Source organism: Phaethon lepturus, unplaced genomic scaffold (genome assembly GCF_000687285.1).
Source record: "Phaethon lepturus isolate BGI_N335 unplaced genomic scaffold, ASM68728v1 scaffold53453, whole genome shotgun sequence".
In the NCBI taxonomy this organism is placed as follows: Eukaryota; Metazoa; Chordata; class Aves; order Phaethontiformes; family Phaethontidae; genus Phaethon; species Phaethon lepturus.
In genome coordinates, this window is record NW_010528005.1 from 19765 (window position 1) to 36832 (window position 17068).

The following is a 17068-nucleotide window of genomic DNA, read 5'->3' on the forward strand; positions in this document are numbered from 1 at the left end:
TTCTCTGAACTCGGGCAGCCACAGCGGAGACAAACGTACGCAGCCCGCTGCACTGCCGGACAAAGCAAACACGGACGAAACTGTATCTAACTTTGGCTTTGTCATCCAGCCAGTTACCATTTCTAGGTGGTGAAATGAGACCTCATCTGCCCGTCACCGCTAACATTCCTACCAAAAGCTCTGCAGAAGTTTCATGCTCTTGTGCACCTTTCCTCAGTACAAATCAGAGCACAAACAGAATATATAGGTGAAGCAAAAACTGGCAAGCAACCATACAAAGATTACTCACATCCCAGGAAAAGTCATTACAGGAGCAAGACATCGTCGTCCTTTCTGCCCCCTCTTTCTACTCTTTTTAATCATCTCCAAATATTGCTTTTGTACATAATGGTACACTGTTACGAGTTACTACAAGGAAAAATGTGTGTATTGAGCTTACAATATAATGTAGAATATGTCCATCCATGAAAATTATTTGATTAAAAGGTCACTGCTTAAACATGCAAAAGTCATCATTCTCTTCATTTGTTCTTTGTGTTGCCAAGTGTTTTAAAAATGTATTACCTCAGAAGAAAAACTAGAAATAGGTACTGGTATCAAATTCTTTATTACCTTTTCAATAAGATCCAAGCACTCTCCATTGTCTGTCCAGTCAATATCCTCCCAAACTAGTCCTTCCCTAAGGAAAACAAGGAGGGCCTTTTTACTGACAACTACGAAGAAAAGATTTAAAATATAGAAATAGGAGGAGCTGATGTAATTGTCTTGCAAAATACAACAAAATCCACGTGCTTTTAAAAAATGCAGAGCCCCAGACTAGGAGATTGTCAAAGGAAGCAAATACAGCTGGGAACTCAGATTTCAAGTGAACACTGATATTTTCAAAATTCTTTCAAATTTCACCTGCTGTACTCCAGTTGCTCCAAGGAAAAGATGTGCTTGTTGAAATACTCCTGAAGCTTTTCATTTGCATAGTTAATATTGAACTGCTCAAAACGGTTTACCTAAAGAGACAAGAAGTTTTCAAAAATGCATACACTCCAAGTATTCTGCAAACAAGGAACTGATTTAAGTTGTAATACGTTTAATAATCAAGTTCCAGTGAAGATGACAAAGATAGGTAGAACAATGAAGCATAAATATCAGACAATCCATCTGAACAAACTTTTGAAACCTACCTCAAAGTTTTCAAATCCAAATATGTCCAAAATTCCAATGGACTTGAAGTCTTCCTTGCTTCTTATTCTGCTGTTGATTTTCTTAATGACCCAAGCAAAACACTGAGAATAAAGTGCCATAGCCATAGAATCTCTGCTGTCTATTGCCTGCATTAAAGAAGGAACACACAACGCATCAATCACCCCTGTAACTGGGAACTTACCAGACTTTGCTGGTCAGCGTCCCTTGCACAGCATAAAGCAAGGTATAAAACAAGCAGGTTTGTATTCTTATGCACCTTGACAGCAATTGTATTAACAGTTCCAGAGAGTCCTGATTTAAGCTTTAACAATATAAGTTATAATAGCTGTACACCTGTGTGGCTTTAAAATTACATTTCAGTACTAAAGCATTCAAAAATTAGGAAATTATAAACTTAAGGTGTGGAGGAAGAAGAGAGACGGGTACGAAATAACAGCTCAATAATACATTCCTTTCTAGAGATAAGCATAGTGTTATGTATACCTGTTTCTAATTCTCTTTGTGTAAATAATAAACTTATTTTTGCTGAAAGTTTTCAAGAACGCCCACCTGACACAAATATCCGTAATAAAAAATATCAGCCTACATGATTTGAATTTGGAAAAAAACGGTAAGCAATGAGGCTTAATAAGAATAACAAAAGTCAAGCTACAAGCCCTGGCCAGAATGACAGGACGGGGTACACAGAAATTTCTAGAAGTCCAATTACACCATTCCCAAAAAACTACGTACTGTTTTTGATAGCAACTCTGGTGCATGATCTAAACTTCTGTTCCTGAGTGACCAATGATATCACTGGACTCGAAGTCTGAGCCATATATTTAACAGACCCTAAAAACACGTCAAAACTGAGATGCCGTTACCTGCTGTATGCTAAGAGGTGTTAAGATTTCTTCTCCCCTGAGTATCATTGACCTCTGTGTCAATGCTTCAGTTAGCTGTGTGGAGTCCAACCCTAGTAGTTCAGCAGATCTACCCAGAGCTGGCAAAAGAAAGAGACAAATATAAATACGTCCTTAAATGCATGAGGCTATGAAACTTATTATTGTTGTTATTGTTACTAGTAGTAGTAGTAGTAGTGCGTTAGTTACCACCATTTAAGATGCTTCCAAAATGATGGGGATTGGAGATAATAACACAACTAGAAACTCTAGGATATGTTTTTGCTGCTCATGAAAAAGCACAGTATCATAAATATGCACAACTGAAGGAATTTAGCAGTAGAAATTCATCACAAATATTTATTTTCCTCTTAATGTTACATGTCAAGGATTCAAACAATCTACTGCTTACACTAACGTATTTTTCCAGTTACAAACAGTAATTCATTCTTTGTCCACATGAATGCGTTTCAGCTTCCCTTGGGATGATGAGGATAAAGAAAACTAATGATTTTTTTCTTACATGCATAATTTAATCTGTAATTTTGCTGTAATGTGGTATATAAAGCAGTATGTAATGCTACTCTTTATCGCCATATTTGAACAAACATTTAAAATGCTCATCAGTGCAATCTTTAGACATACCAGCACATACTTTCAGATTTGTAACTGAGGTATTGAAAGCTCTAACAAAAGATACCTTCAGTGGAGATATCAGTTAAGGAATGTACTTGAACACTTACGTTTTATCAGATCGAGAATATTTCAAAGAAGGAATTAGATTAAAATGGAATTTCACTACTATTAACGGAATAAATATGTGCCCAAGGTCTTCCCTAATTAAAACCTAGCACCCAGCAGGAAACTTATTTGCCTTACCTGTCAAAAAAACCCCAAAATAACATTTTAATCAACATTTTTAGATACTAAAAAGCAATAAGACGCTTTCACTGTTTGTCCTTGCTATGGCCAGGTATACTAGCAACGAATATAACTTTCACAACCTCAAGAAACATTTACATACTACAAGGAAGCACAGCCTTCTCACCTGTTTTAAAGGACACCTGTGCCCCACCAGCAGTGATGAACTCAACATTTCCTAGATGCAAAATGCCAGCCAACAGCCTCAAAACTTCTCGCACCTCCTCCTTGCTGAACTGCATCACTTCCATTGCAGTCTGGAATGACATGTAAACTTCTTCAATAACATGCACACCGATTCAAAAATGGGACAAGGACAAACCCACCAAGTGTGCTGTCAGGTCTTAGAAAGGCAAGTCAGGACCAACAGGAAGCTGGCAGGAGTTAATTCCTTTGGTTTCATCCCAAACTGAATACACCATATGACATTTAAAACATAAAACATTAAAACAAGAGGAGCATACAACTTTCTCTGACATAGAAGGGGTAAGTAATTGTATGCCTTTGGAATATAGGATTCTGGAATACACCAGAATTTCCTAACTTTGGGTCTAATATGAGACCAGATCAGAGTTTCATACCCTTACAGTTAAGACTCATCATATTAGGGTGACTGCAGGTGTCTGACAGATGACACATGACACATTTCATCTTTCATAAATTATCAGTTACAAATGCAAAAGCCTCAGACTCATCCCACAATTAAAAGCAGAGAAGAGATAAAGATGCGTTTTGTATAGAAGACCTTTCACAGCAGAGCTCTAAGAAAGGCAGTAGCACTGTGAATTCATCTCCACGCTCACCATGCAGTTACTCCCTGTCTCCCACAAAAGTTTCAGGTAACATTTCGTTGACTTAAACTGCAATAAAAACAGGCAAAGTGGACGACTATAATAGGAAAAGACAGGAGAGGGCAAACCGCGGGGTTTCTGCCTGCCTCCCGCTCTGGGAACGCAGCCTGGCAGCCTCAGCCCCTGCTCCAAGCCTGCCCAGGCTGTGGGCAGCACGCAAGCATCATCTGCCCAGCTGATTTCATGCTCTGCCTGCCTACCCTAGGATGATTAGCACAAATTAAATGTCATGCTAATCAGCTTAAGCCATGTGATGTAGGTAAGTCACCAACTTTTCCAACACCCTTCTGCCCCACCATACTAGATGAGGATGTTTTACACTAAAAATAACGGCTGCATCCACTACACATTAATTTGTCCATTTGATGAACAGATTAACACAGCTAAGCAAAAATAGTTTGCTGAAGGCCATAAAACCCATTATTTTTACTGATTTTTAAAATCTAACACATATCACCTTGGTGACATAGTAATTAGCAATTAACCTAGCAATCAGCATAGACTAATTGTTGTGGGTATAAGACATAAAGCCATTCAGAGAAGGTCTCCATCCTTTTCATCTGTGTTTACATTTTCTTCAACTCTACTGTGTAAGTTACTCCATACAACCAGATTTCCCAACTGCAATTTACAGAGTCACAGAAGCCCAGGTGCTTTGCTCCCCACGTGCTGCACTGTGGACTTGACCCAGCAGATGCTACATGATTTGGGCAAAGCTCTAGGATGGAAAAACAGTGGAAGCAGACGCACCTGGTAATATAAAACAATGTAGGAAAGGGCAATGGCATGTAAATGCCTTACTGCCTGCCTAACCGATACTGTTTTCATTCCAAAACTTAACTGTTTCACTAAATTATAGCACATTTTGAAATGACAGAGTGAAAATCAAGTATTGGTAAGGAAAGTAAAGACATGCTCAAAATGACAGTGAAGTGTTATGAGAAAACATAAATCCCTGTAAGCTTAGTTCTGCGAGAGCTGCACAGAGAGCCAGAACGGCAGAGAGCGCAGGTAACACACAAGGCTTTGTCCCCTGCTGTGTCCAATGGGCCCCAGAAGCCTGCACCTGCAGCGCTTTTAAAGCGTAAAGAACTAGGGAAATAACTCACAATGACTTCCTTGAAAGAATCTTTGTCACTGATTGTCTTATCTGCTATACATCCAGACTGATTCAGGTAGTGGTAGTTCTCCGGTACAGACAAGTAAAAAGCATCTAATGAGATGAGAGAAAAGAGGATGAGTGAAAAAAAACCCAACAAATCAAAGTCACTCGCCAAATTACTATGTGAGAGTTAAATAGTTCACAATTCATTTGCTCAGAAATTATGATCATGCACAAAACAAAGTTTTATATTAAAAACAGATATAGGGTTTTATTTTGCTGGATTTTTGCTTTATTTAGCTGCACAATGGAGTTAACTCTAGTTTCTAGAATGCAAAGACAGCAGGCCCAAAGGGAGAGGCGGAGACAGCTTTAGGCAATTTTGCACAAACACAAATGTCATTTCTTTTGTTCAGTGGATTTATTCTTTATGAGAGAAGATTAGAGGAACCAGAATTATTTCTCTTTGTTGCCGTGGAGTTATTTAGTACCAGCAAAAATATCCAGCTTGAACAGAATGAAGCATGTTTGTCCCCAAGTAATTTTCCCAGGGCCACAGCAGAGGCTGGGAGAAAAATTACCGGCAGCTCGGTGACATTCTTCAAATAAGCAGGTTGCTTTATCAAGCTGAGCTCAAATCCTCTCTCATTGAACCCCGGCTGAATAAATAACCTATTTCTCTGGTTAGGTTAGTGTGTTTCTGCAGTGAAATTCTCCACTGCTGTCACCATGGCTGACTGCTACCAGAGAGCCACCACAGCTGTGTGACTTGCACTTTGCCACTCACCTTTCTCTCTCTCTTCTATCCCTGCCAGCAGAGCATAGAATATATGATAATTTCTTTCCCCGGGGTTTTGTCTTACTACACGATTCTGTCAAAGTAAAAAATAGTTTCCATTTAAGCAATCATTTTTAAGAAGAATTTTTTTATCCACAATTTCAAAGAAAATATTAAATCAAACAAAATTAACTGAGCAGAAGCAAACATCAACTTACTTTTTCCAATAAATCTATAGTCAGGAAGAAGAACTTCAGTCAAGGAATAAAGTAAAAAGTAGTTCATGCACAAGCTACTTATAATCTTCCTTAATTCCTCCATTTGAGATAACCAGAAAAGCATCATGGTCTTTTCTTAACAACATGCCTCCTGCCATAACAAGACGAATAAAGTGGCAACAACGATAATACTGCAGCCGTTCCAGTAACAATATGTTCCCACACCCTCTTCTCCTCCATCCCGTCAAAACTGGACTTGTCATGTTCTGGAGCATCTGCCTTCCTTTACTTTTCCCTAAAGCTTGGGAACAGCTTTAAGGATTAAATTTGTCCCACTGCAAAATCAGCTTGTGTTCAAAACACTAGGTAGGATCACCTCGGTATATCCCTCATCCCCACAACTCTGGTACTCTGGTGGAGCTGGCTCATAGTCCAGCTGTGCCAAATGCACAGGTCCAAGGATTTGACCCACCCATGCTCACACTGCAGAAATTCAGCAGCTCTGCTCATTCAAGTACTTTTCCAGAAACTAAGAAGCTTATCTTTAAATATAAAAACTGAGGGAAATAGCTGACAACTGAAGTTATGCCCAAGAACTCAGGCTGTTTTAGCTCACTACGTAGGAACACGCACATGAGCCACGCTAGCAGTAGCAATATACATCCCACCCCGCCACAAACACACACAGAGTTTGGTGTTACTGCTTCCCTTTCCCACCTACATCAGCTCAATTTAATTGTCTATGTTCAGGATGGGGTGAAAGCACAGACAAGGACGAGCCACTTCTCCCTCAGCCCTCCAGAGAAGGTACATGGGGGCTGCCCACAAACAGGGGTAAAATCACCAAACGAGGATACAATCTATAATTCTTCCTCCCTGAATGTTTCCTTTCTGACAGATGTTCAGCTGAATAAACTTCCCAAAGCGACTTGAGTTGTTGTTGTAAACAGTCTTCGCATTGCCAAACGCTTCCATAATTGGGCTGTGAAAATACAGAACAGTAAGAGCGTTAACGTGTGACCAGCACACCAACAGTTTCACGTGGCACTGGTGAAAAGAACAGCACTCTGAAAAGCTCACTTCTGACACCCTCCTCAGCCAAAGCCTACGTTCTCAGGATTATTTTCAATTTACTAACAACGGGCATCTCAATTTTCTATCAAAAGATGCAAGTGTTCAAGCAATGGGAAGATTAATCATACTAAACTACTCTGCGGCTTAATCTGTAACTGGTTAAGAGATGCACAGAATTCTCATTGAAGTAGTCAAATTATAGAAACAAGAAATCTCAGCACATGCAAACTGCTACACAGATAAAGAGAAAATAGTCCTTGTCCTAAGGCAATTAAAAAAAATAATTACATCAAGGTACAACAGGTAAAAGAGAGATGAAGCATGATAAACAAAAGTGATAGCATCTCAAATTGTCTTTGTTTTTAAATAGTTTAGAACCATCTGTTACTTCATTTGAACACAGAGATTTTTTTTTGCTTGCGTAGAGTGTGTCCAATTTATCTGATGCATTTACTCATCCGTCTTATCAGTCCTCCTTATCCTCCCTTTCATCAGCATGCTTTTACCGCTTGCACACTTTATCCTCACCATGCTGTATCTTGTTCTACCTTATCCTCAGGCTACACAAACCAAACCAATGGTTTCTCCCTCTCATCACCCATTTCCCTCACTCTGAATTCAGTCCCAAACAAAAATGAAAGCTGCCACTAAAGCATTGCCCATTTCAAAACTCTGCATCTTTTTGCTTCATTAAGATACCCCAATGTGCTCACAACTCTCCAGAGCAGCCAGGTGATTTTGTTTAATGGAAAATTTCCCTCTTTCCAATATTCAGTTTATTGTTTGGTAAATGCACCCACATCTTTAATTACATTGCAAGCTCTTCTTTTAATGACAGGGCTTATGTCTTCTGGAAAAAATACCTGTGTATCGAAAGGTCTAATACCTGCTCTCAAGAATAGCTTGCTCCACACAGGAGGTCTTCTCTCTGCAGGACAGCTCCAGCGAATGTTGGCTCATTGCAGACAAGAACTTGAGAATCAGCTTAGTGCTTTCCGTCTTACCAGCACCACTTTCACCACTGAAAGAAGAGGAGGAAAGTGTTTGCACAGTTCCAGCTGCTAGGCAAAAAGCCCTCTGGCTGGCCAGCCCTCCAAACTCTAAATTACTGGAGGTCAGGAAGACTGGGGTGATTAGAAATGATATTCAAATGGCAACAGAATACCGAATATGACATTCAACACAAAATGTATCTTTAGGCTCTATACCACTGTTCAGACAGCATTTCAAGGCATTGATTGTGTAGGGATGTACACAACACCCACAAGGCAATGAAGAGCTCTCTGAATACAAACAACTACCCAACAATTCTCACCAACATGGGAAAACCAAGTTAGAACAAAGGCATGGCAATAGTTGGGGAGAAAATCCAGAATATGAATTAAGCTGGGAAAGTTTGGGATTATATTGCAGCAATGTAGCTAAGGAGGGGAGCCCTGCTGTGAGGAGGAGGAGGTTAGAGACACCAATGCATATTAAAACATATGAAGGCTAGCAGTATAATTAATACTGATACTCTTAGTGAGCTACATATTCCTTAAAGTTTTTATATGCCCATCCAAATAAACCAGATTCACATGAGTTCAAAATATACAATTTTCACCTCTCGTCACCATCAGAGATGTAGAACTTCTTACCTTCATCCACAGCGGAACAAAGCTATTTAATAATACTAAATTGACTTTTTAAAAACAAACTGTTAATAAGCAATCATCTTGCTGATACAAACAGAAGCCAACATACTGAATCTCTCTTCAAAACTGACGCTCTAAAAAAGGAAGGTGTAAATTTGTCTCATTTCCTCAATATCATTTCCCTTCAATTATGTAGCCTTATAATTATAAGCACACCATGAGCCATTAAGAAACATAATTTGTGGTTAAAGTTTGTCTAGTTTGCTTACTTTTCATCTGAAGTCATAGCATTATATCCTAATCTGCAGCCTAATTCCTAGTTTCCCTAAATTGTGCCTAACTCCAGTTTACTCTCAATGAAAGGAGGTACATTTTGGTCTTATCCTACCCTTTTCATTGTAGCAAGTGGGAGTTTTGTCACTGACTTTGATGGAGCCCAACTGGGCACGTGGAGCAAGCTTAGTTTGACAGTCTTTTGTTGTACCATTGCTGAGTGGTGACCCTTGTAATTTTAGGTTACAGCAAAGTATAATGATGCTTTCTAGTAAAAAGCAAAGAAGAGAAGTACAGCCCAAGAAAGCAGCATGGCATTTTCCTGCAAATGAATGCCAACAATTACAAAAATAATCAGGGAAGAGGCATTCATAAAACATAATGAGACACAGAGCGTTGTAGCTGAGATTTAACTGTTTCACAAGAAGAATCAAAGAGTCTTTAAAATGTTTCATAAAACTTCATATAAGATATGCTACCCACTGATACGTTCCAGCAAGTATGATTCATCCATCATACTTACACCACCTCAAACAAATTCTGTAGTATTTTTAATTTAGTTTTATCCTTGGCATCTGGCCTTTTCGGTATTTGTTCCCTTCTCTTTGCAGGGCATCACCCACTCATGCCTCTTCGCCAACAAAGCCAATATTTAATATTCCCCATATTTAATACTGGTTCCTTGTACACTAAAGAATTAGCAAAACATTTCTACTACTAGTTTTGAAAGAGCTTCACAAACCCTTGCACTATCCTCGCCCAGTGCAAAAAATCATCCAAGTGATAGATATCTATTTCTGCCTGAATTCTCACCCTCTGAGCAGTGTGGAGCTCAGCAGCAGGGATATGGGTGCCAAAGGGGACAATCAGCTCTTTCACTGATACCATCCTTCCTCCACCCTCTGTCCCATGCTCTGGAGCACCTGTGGTTCTATGGAAGCAGAGAGTTACCCCACTGTAATTGAGAGCAATTCTACAAGTGAGATATTCAAAGCTGATGGAAAAGTATTTCCTGTGCCTATCTCTGGTACAGTTGGTATTATATACAATTACATGCTCTTGATTTTTTCTTAGAACAGGAGAGGCTCAGAACTGGATGATGACAAAGATCTACCTGCCCAGTGTCCAATCTCAGACAGTCACCAAATGGAGATGCCCAAGGAAGAAGACATGTGATACTTCCCCTCTGTGTTCTTCCAGCTTCCAGTTGTTTGCTGTTCAGAGGGTTCCTGATCTAAATCTGGTTTCCATGTGTCTTGTAACCCTTGAGAGACTTATCTTCCGTAAGTTTCTAGATATACTTCCTTAAAAAGCATATGAACAGATGTCCCTGCTCATTCCAGGAGGGTTGGACTGGATGACCTTCAAAGGTCCCCTCCAACCCAAACTATTGATTCTATGATTCTGTGTCTTGTTTCGGATCTGCCTCCTCTTAGCTTCATTTAATGCCCCCTACTTCTCATACTGGAAGGAGAAACCAACAGCTCATCCCAGCGTTCCCGCTCCCTGCTGTGCATGACTTCATGGATAGCCTCCTCAGTTTGAGGTGCCTGTCTCTGTTAGCCATTCCCACCATCAGCCATGCTATACTTCTGATCACTCTTTTTTGTTCTCTGAACCACCGTCAGTTTCACGAAGTCCTCCTAGATATCAAGCAAGGGGGGAAAAAGGTTTCTGTCTAATAACTCCAGATTGAGCAGAAGGTGGATTTACCCAATGTTCTCTATTAATTTACTGGTAACCACTCTATTCTATTTAGTTTTAAAATTACTACTGGGCACCGAGTGGATGGGTTCCTGGAGCCCTCTGGCACAACAGTAAGATCTCACCCCTGCATGGTGTTGCTCAGCTCAGGATCCATAATTTTATGTGCATCAAGTTGGCTCTGCATTTTTCCTTTACAAAACGCTTTATAAAAGACAGCTATTATTAATGAGATGAAAATCAAGAACAAGCATGCTAAACTTTTAGGTTGTTTATTCAACCCTACAGTATACACACTAACAGTAGGTTAAGCGGGATCAATCTTTCAGACTCCTTAGAAAGCCTACGCCTACAAGAAGTTGCCAAGGTCAGTGAAAGGGTGAATTTTTTAGTGCACAGCCAACCTTTCCAGCAACCTTTCCACCCCACGAGTTAAGTGCCCAGCTCATTCCACATCACTACATTCAGTACTGTGAATATATTAAGTGTGACAGCAACCCACAAAGCCCCCACTTAGGAGATCTTTAGACTTTCTCCATGACTTGTTCTACACAGGGCATCTCGCTAAGGGCACAACAGCCGGGACTCCAGACTGCTGCAGTGGAAAAAAGGGTCACTGAGAGAGACTCGTCATTCTGAAGGACATAACGTGAGTGAGGTGGCATCAACACTACTCTCAATCACTTCTCAGTTCTGTCTGCTGGCTTTAAAACCCCAAAGACAGATACACACAGACAAAAGAGGTCTCTCTGCAAACACAGTTCTTCAACACACATGTGAATTTTGGTGTGTCAGTCTCGTAAGAATATCTTCTCATCACAAGTCTGGGTATCATCCAAAGACTACTTTGGTTCACATTGATTTTCAAGCTGAACAAGAACAAAAATGTCAGGCCATCGGATGATAACGAGAAGAACAAACTGGTGTCAGACTATGATTTCCCACTCACAGCACTGACTTGAATGTAATTCAGGGTGACTGTTGCTGCTCATTTGACCGCTCTACACTTCTTTTCTAGTGCTTTAAAGTGGATCAGCTGCTATTGTACCTGAGAGAAGAGCGTGTCTTTGCTTGTGTATGGACTAGGCCACCTTAAACAGAGCAGTAACAAAAAAAATGCCTAAAGATATTTTCCTATTCTTACAATAAAGAGGTCAGGGTTTAAACTTGGTCCCAACTTGTAAACATCAGCTAATCATGGGAGAACTCAGTCCCTTCCCTACATCAGGACAAGGTGTTTGGCTGTTCCTCAAGTAAGATGGACACCCTTCATGCTCCTTGCCAAGGCACACAGCTGAAAAATCAGATTTTTTTTTTTTTAACATGTCTACATGTTGTAGCATCAAATTTAACTGTGGGGTTTTTTTTCCTATTTTAAATGAAACTGGACTCTGTGGTAAGCTTCAGATCAACATAAAACTTCATTGGTGTAGACATTTTTGTCCACATGAAAGTTCTAGTTCAATAGCCAAATAAGCAATTTTTATCCTGGGAGAGCAAAAATACCATTTCACAACTGTGTAAATATTCTGATGTACTGGTTGTGCACAGCTTCTTCAATGTGCCACTTTGTTGACATTTTAGGCTGCTAAGTCATTTTAATGCAGCATTATCATGAATTAAAATAAGTCTGTGTAAAACAGACCAATAAATAAGCATCTTTGGATGACTCAGTTTAATATCATCTCTTCTGTATTTTCACTTCTGGTCTGTGTGGTTATACTGGAAAAATGGTCTCGCATTTATATTACATTTTGAGTCACTACTGATGACACTTTTAATTCAGGTTCTTGCCTTAACCCTCTCATCTTACCCCATGCAGACAAATACCCCAAGCATTTCAAAACGGTAGAAGCTTTTTCACGGGTCTTTGAACCCAAGGCCTTAAGAAAGCAGCTCCCAAGCAAATCTGAGCTAATTTGGGATGCCAGCAGGGGGCACTTCAAGTCCAGAGGATGGTAAGAACGCAGGCACTACCTTATTTCATGGGGCTGCCCCAACTTGCTACGAGTTTTTAGATCCCAAAGTTAGGAGCAGGTGAAGAGTGCACATCAGATCGTGAAGCCTGCACGAACAATTCAATCACTTGAATTGGATGTGAATGTTTATTGTGTTTTCATGATGGAATAAAATCTTCCTTTTTAATAATCTCTGACATTAAATAAAAGACCAAAATATTTGCCTCAATTCAGACATGCAGAGCTTCACTCGACCATTTTTTTTTCAAATGCCAGTAGTAACCAAGAAAGCCTGGCGACAACTTGCTGCAACACCTAATTCTAAGCCAGTAAAAGATGCAGGAATGACCAGGATGCTGAAGATGACAAGCTCACTGTTATACCTCCACTTCTGATGTCCCAAAATAAGTATGTTATCACAGGGACTTTTCTAAACCTCATCAGGGCTACTGAAAACCTTCATTAGTTTTAAAAAAAAATCCTGCTCTGATTCCTTCACAGATACAACAGATAACAGTGTTTTAGGAAACTAGATTTGACTTTTTATTTTTTGTTCCGAGTTGCATGTTCCTTCATATTCTGTAGCAACGAGACACCCTTATAAGGTTGTATTACAGTGCTTGCCTGAAACACTGAACTTACACAGATCATTGTTTTTATTCATGACCACAGTAAGCAATTTTAAAAGGGACTGCTAATGCAAAACTTCTCCATATTATGGCTTGTCAGCTATTTTAAGAGAGACTGCTAATGCGAAACTTCTCCATATTATGGCTTATCTGTACCAAGGCACATGGTTTACAGAGCAGGGACTGCTGGAGACTCCGCTGGAACATCAGAGACTTCTGCTTATGTCCTTTTTAGGACACAACCTGCTTCTCTCCTGGCAGCTTGGATGGAAAGGTAAAATACTCAGGCCAGTACAGAGTGGAATTAACAAAAATACCAACAGCCACCTGCTAGGCACCAGAAATTATTTTGGTCCCCAAAATTCAGGTATGTGGGCTGTTCACGAGTAACTACCTGATGTTACTCCATAAAATCATCAGTCCAGGCCAGCTAAAGATCTCTGTGCATTTAATTTTTTCTTGGAGTGTCATCTGGACTCAGCTTTATATGTACAGCACTATGTATTAAATAAAATTAAAAAAAAAAAAAAGAAAAGGAAAGGAAGAATACAGTTGAAGAAAGTTGAAAAACACAGGCAGCCCCATCTCTCTGTGCACCATTGCCAGGCAGAACCTGCCTACAGGCGAGGGCAGAGGGGCACTGCATCCTGAGAGCTTGCAGAAAGTTGGAACCAGACCTAGTTGTGTTGCATCGGATCCACATTTCTAACAACAGCTTGGGTGCTGAACTACACATGCCAGGAAGCCTTGCAAACGGGCCCCGTGATCTTAAATGCCAGTAGAAACTGCCTATTGCAAAAGGTGCTGCTCTCGCTCTGCCTCATCCCCTCTGTGCCCCACCGGCTGTCCCATGCCGTGGTCCCACGGCTGTCACAAGGGCTCCCACAGAAGTCAGGAGACAGCTGAAATCGTGTCACTTTGTGTCTGAAGAGCTCTCCACATTTAGTTTGTGCTGGTAGGCTGCAGGAAGGCGAGAGCAAACAGGTTTAATCGCAAAAACACTGCGAAAGTGAGAGAGGGGAGGGAGAGGAAACACAAGCTCTCTCACCCCCCAGCCCGAGCATCACCCCTGGCTCGGAGCCCGACGGCTGGTGCCACGCTGCCATCGCCACTGCGCTGCTCCTCCCAATCCGGCGGGCACAGCTTCGGTTTTCTCCACCTGCGTGTGAGCCAACACAGCTGAGCTGGCAGGCAGGGGAAAAGGAAAAAAGCTGGCTTCATTTTCGGCTCTTCTGGAGCAAGAAGGAAAGAGGAGCTGAAAGCAGCGAACAGCTATTGAATTGCCGACTGCTCTCTATGTTCGTTCGGGAGCAGTGAGATCCTAAATACCAGTGACAGAGTGGATCACACAGGAAGATATTAAATCACCATTAAATTAACGCACAACAAGATTAAGCAAGGAAGGCTAATTAGGCAGAAAGAAGTGGCTGAAATGTGGAGAATTTTCTCTTTTGCTATTCTTGTTTACCTAATTTCTCGAGACTGGTGGGTTATTTTTAATTTTCCTCTCAATACAGGGTTCAGGGTCTAGCGGTGAGAAACTACTGACTTGCACAGGGATGTTTAAACTGGAGGGGAAAGCACTTACGGTAGAATCAGATGGGTAAGTAGCAAAAAATGCACAAAGATACAATAGATTCTTTCACTAAATAAAATCGTAAGCTGCGTAAGAAAGATTAACATTTTGTTAGAGGTCCACAAAGCGAGTTTAGAACTGTCTCCCAAAACTCTGATGGTTTAAAAGCCTTCTTTCTTCTAGAGTTCTCCTTTCCACGTGGCCCAAATCCGTGTTCCTAAATCACTTCGGAAGGTTCACCCAAGCAGCAGCCACTGCCATTTACCTGATGAGGATGCACTGGTTGTCGTGGCGCTTCCAGAGGCAGCGGTAGCACTCGTTTGCCACAGCGAAGATATGAGGTGCGATCTCTCCCATGTGGTGCTTGCTGTATCGCTCCACGGCGGCGCAGTCGTACAGTCCCGGGATGCTCTTGTAAGGGTTCACAGAGGCAACTATCGAGCCAATGTAGGTCTGCAAGCACACAGCCCCCCCCCCAAGTTGTTAGTACAGACGGGGTGAAACAGATTAACACTCTTCCCAAATGAAAGGCAACACATACACGTTTGCAAAAGCCCAGCAATCCTTCGGAAAAAGGTGGCTAGTATTTCCCCCCCGCCCCAGCTTTCTTCTTTTTGACAAAAGCAACAGAAGGGCAAACCTTGTTTCCACCTTCCCCGTACTTTCATGCCTAGCCTCCCTACAGCACGTACCCCCGCCTTAGCGCCGCGTACAGCTGCGTGGCGGTGGCTATGAGCGCTGGTCTACAGCTGCTTCTCACGCGTTCTTAGGGACTTGCTGAACTTGCTAAAACCTGACTGTACCCACAGGTCCCAAGTAGTGATGCAAAACTCCAAATGTCCATCCAGAGCATCCAAGTTCTTCTCTGGCCCTCATTTTTAAAATGGAAGTATCAGACATTATTGTAGACACTAGCACCCCTACATGATAGCAGGCCTTAAGAAAAGCACGCAAACTGGCAGATGTTCCTAAAACATTGAGTTTCTGCAACTTAATTTACCACTATTTCGATGCACAGCAGCAGCTGACAAAACATTCATTTCTATCCCATTGCAATTAGACAGCACATCCGTTAAAACCACCCAAGTAGCTGCTTATGCCCAATCCCATTGCCTTAACTCATTAGGCTGTGGTAATGTGATCATTTGCAACAGTCTCTTCGCGCTGCTGTTCATTTTCTCAGTCTTCATTGTATTTTTCAAATAAAATCAAAATAAGTGCAGTAGGAGATAACACCAAGCACATTACCTCCAGAATTTCCAGTACATTTCTGGACATGTGAAATTAATTGATATATCATATGGTGTGTGCGGTGCTACCGCTGTGATACTAATTCCATTTTGTTAAGCACCCTTTCTGCGGGTACGGGCAGGAAGCTGACACCTGGCTTCAACAGCCCTGCTGTGGACGTGCAAAGAGCCGGGCTGCAGAGCCTCCAGCCCCGTAACACGGTCCCCGTGTACAGACAGATTCTTCACAGGCAGTCAACCCTCTCATCGCTGACAGGAACCACCTGCGAAGTTGACAGCAGGACTGGGGCTCTCTTCACCGCCACTGCACCTTACCCAGAGAGAGCTGGATAAAGCGAGCAGCATCTTGCACACCACAGAAACCCAGCCCCACGTGCTCCTCCTGCAGCCGTCCTCTCTTTCAGCAAGCCACTGCGGTGGCACTCACCGAGACCCAGCAGCCATCAGCTCCCCTACAGAATCACAGAATCTTTGGGTTGGAAGGGACATTTAAAGGTCATTTAGTCCAACCCCCCTGCAATGAGCAGGGACATCTTCAACTATGTCAGGTTGCTCAGAGCCCCATCCAACCTGGCCTTGAATGTTTCCAGGGATGGGGCATCTACTACCTCTCTGGGCAACCTGTGCTAGTGTTTTACCAACCCTCACTGTGAAACATTTCTTCCTTAGATCTCGTCGAAATCTGCCCTCTTCTAGTTTAAAACCATTACCCCTTGCCCTATTGCTACAGGCCCTGCTGAAAAGTCTGTCCCCATCTTTCTTAGAAGCCTCCTTTAAGAACTGAAAGGCCACAATAAGGTCCCCCCGGAGCCTTCTCTTCTCCAGGATAAACAACTCCAACTCTCTTGGCCTGTCCTCACAGAAGAAGTGATCCATCCCTCTGGTCATTTTGGTGGCCTCCTCTGGACCTGCTCCAACAGGTCCATGTCTTTCCTGTGCTTGGGACTCCAGAGCTGGATGCAGCACTCCAGGTAGGGTCCCACGAGAGAGGAGTAGAGGGACAGAATCACCTCCCTCGA

At 41.7% G+C, this 17068-nt stretch overlaps 1 protein-coding gene across 1 annotated transcript in view; it reads right to left on the bottom strand.

Moving 5' to 3' along the window:
* LOC104618044 (unconventional myosin-X-like) overlaps positions 1 to 17068 on the bottom strand; it is a gene marked incomplete at its 3' end in the record, with an annotated part of 40406 nt that overhangs the window by 6784 nt on the left and 16554 nt on the right. Inside the window, exons 3-15 of the mRNA XM_010283531.1 lie at positions 15065 to 15252; positions 14272 to 14382; positions 14064 to 14183; positions 7912 to 8046; positions 6809 to 6933; positions 5952 to 5965; positions 5743 to 5827; positions 4963 to 5066; positions 3130 to 3259; positions 2064 to 2182; positions 1179 to 1325; positions 904 to 1004; positions 613 to 679 (exon numbers count right to left, since the gene is read on the bottom strand). Coding sequence (XP_010281833.1) covers positions 613 to 679; positions 904 to 1004; positions 1179 to 1325; positions 2064 to 2182; positions 3130 to 3259; positions 4963 to 5066; positions 5743 to 5827; positions 5952 to 5965; positions 6809 to 6933; positions 7912 to 8046; positions 14064 to 14183; positions 14272 to 14382; positions 15065 to 15252 — 1446 coding nt within the window. The remainder of the gene's footprint in view (positions 1 to 612; positions 680 to 903; positions 1005 to 1178; positions 1326 to 2063; positions 2183 to 3129; positions 3260 to 4962; positions 5067 to 5742; positions 5828 to 5951; positions 5966 to 6808; positions 6934 to 7911; positions 8047 to 14063; positions 14184 to 14271; positions 14383 to 15064; positions 15253 to 17068) is intronic.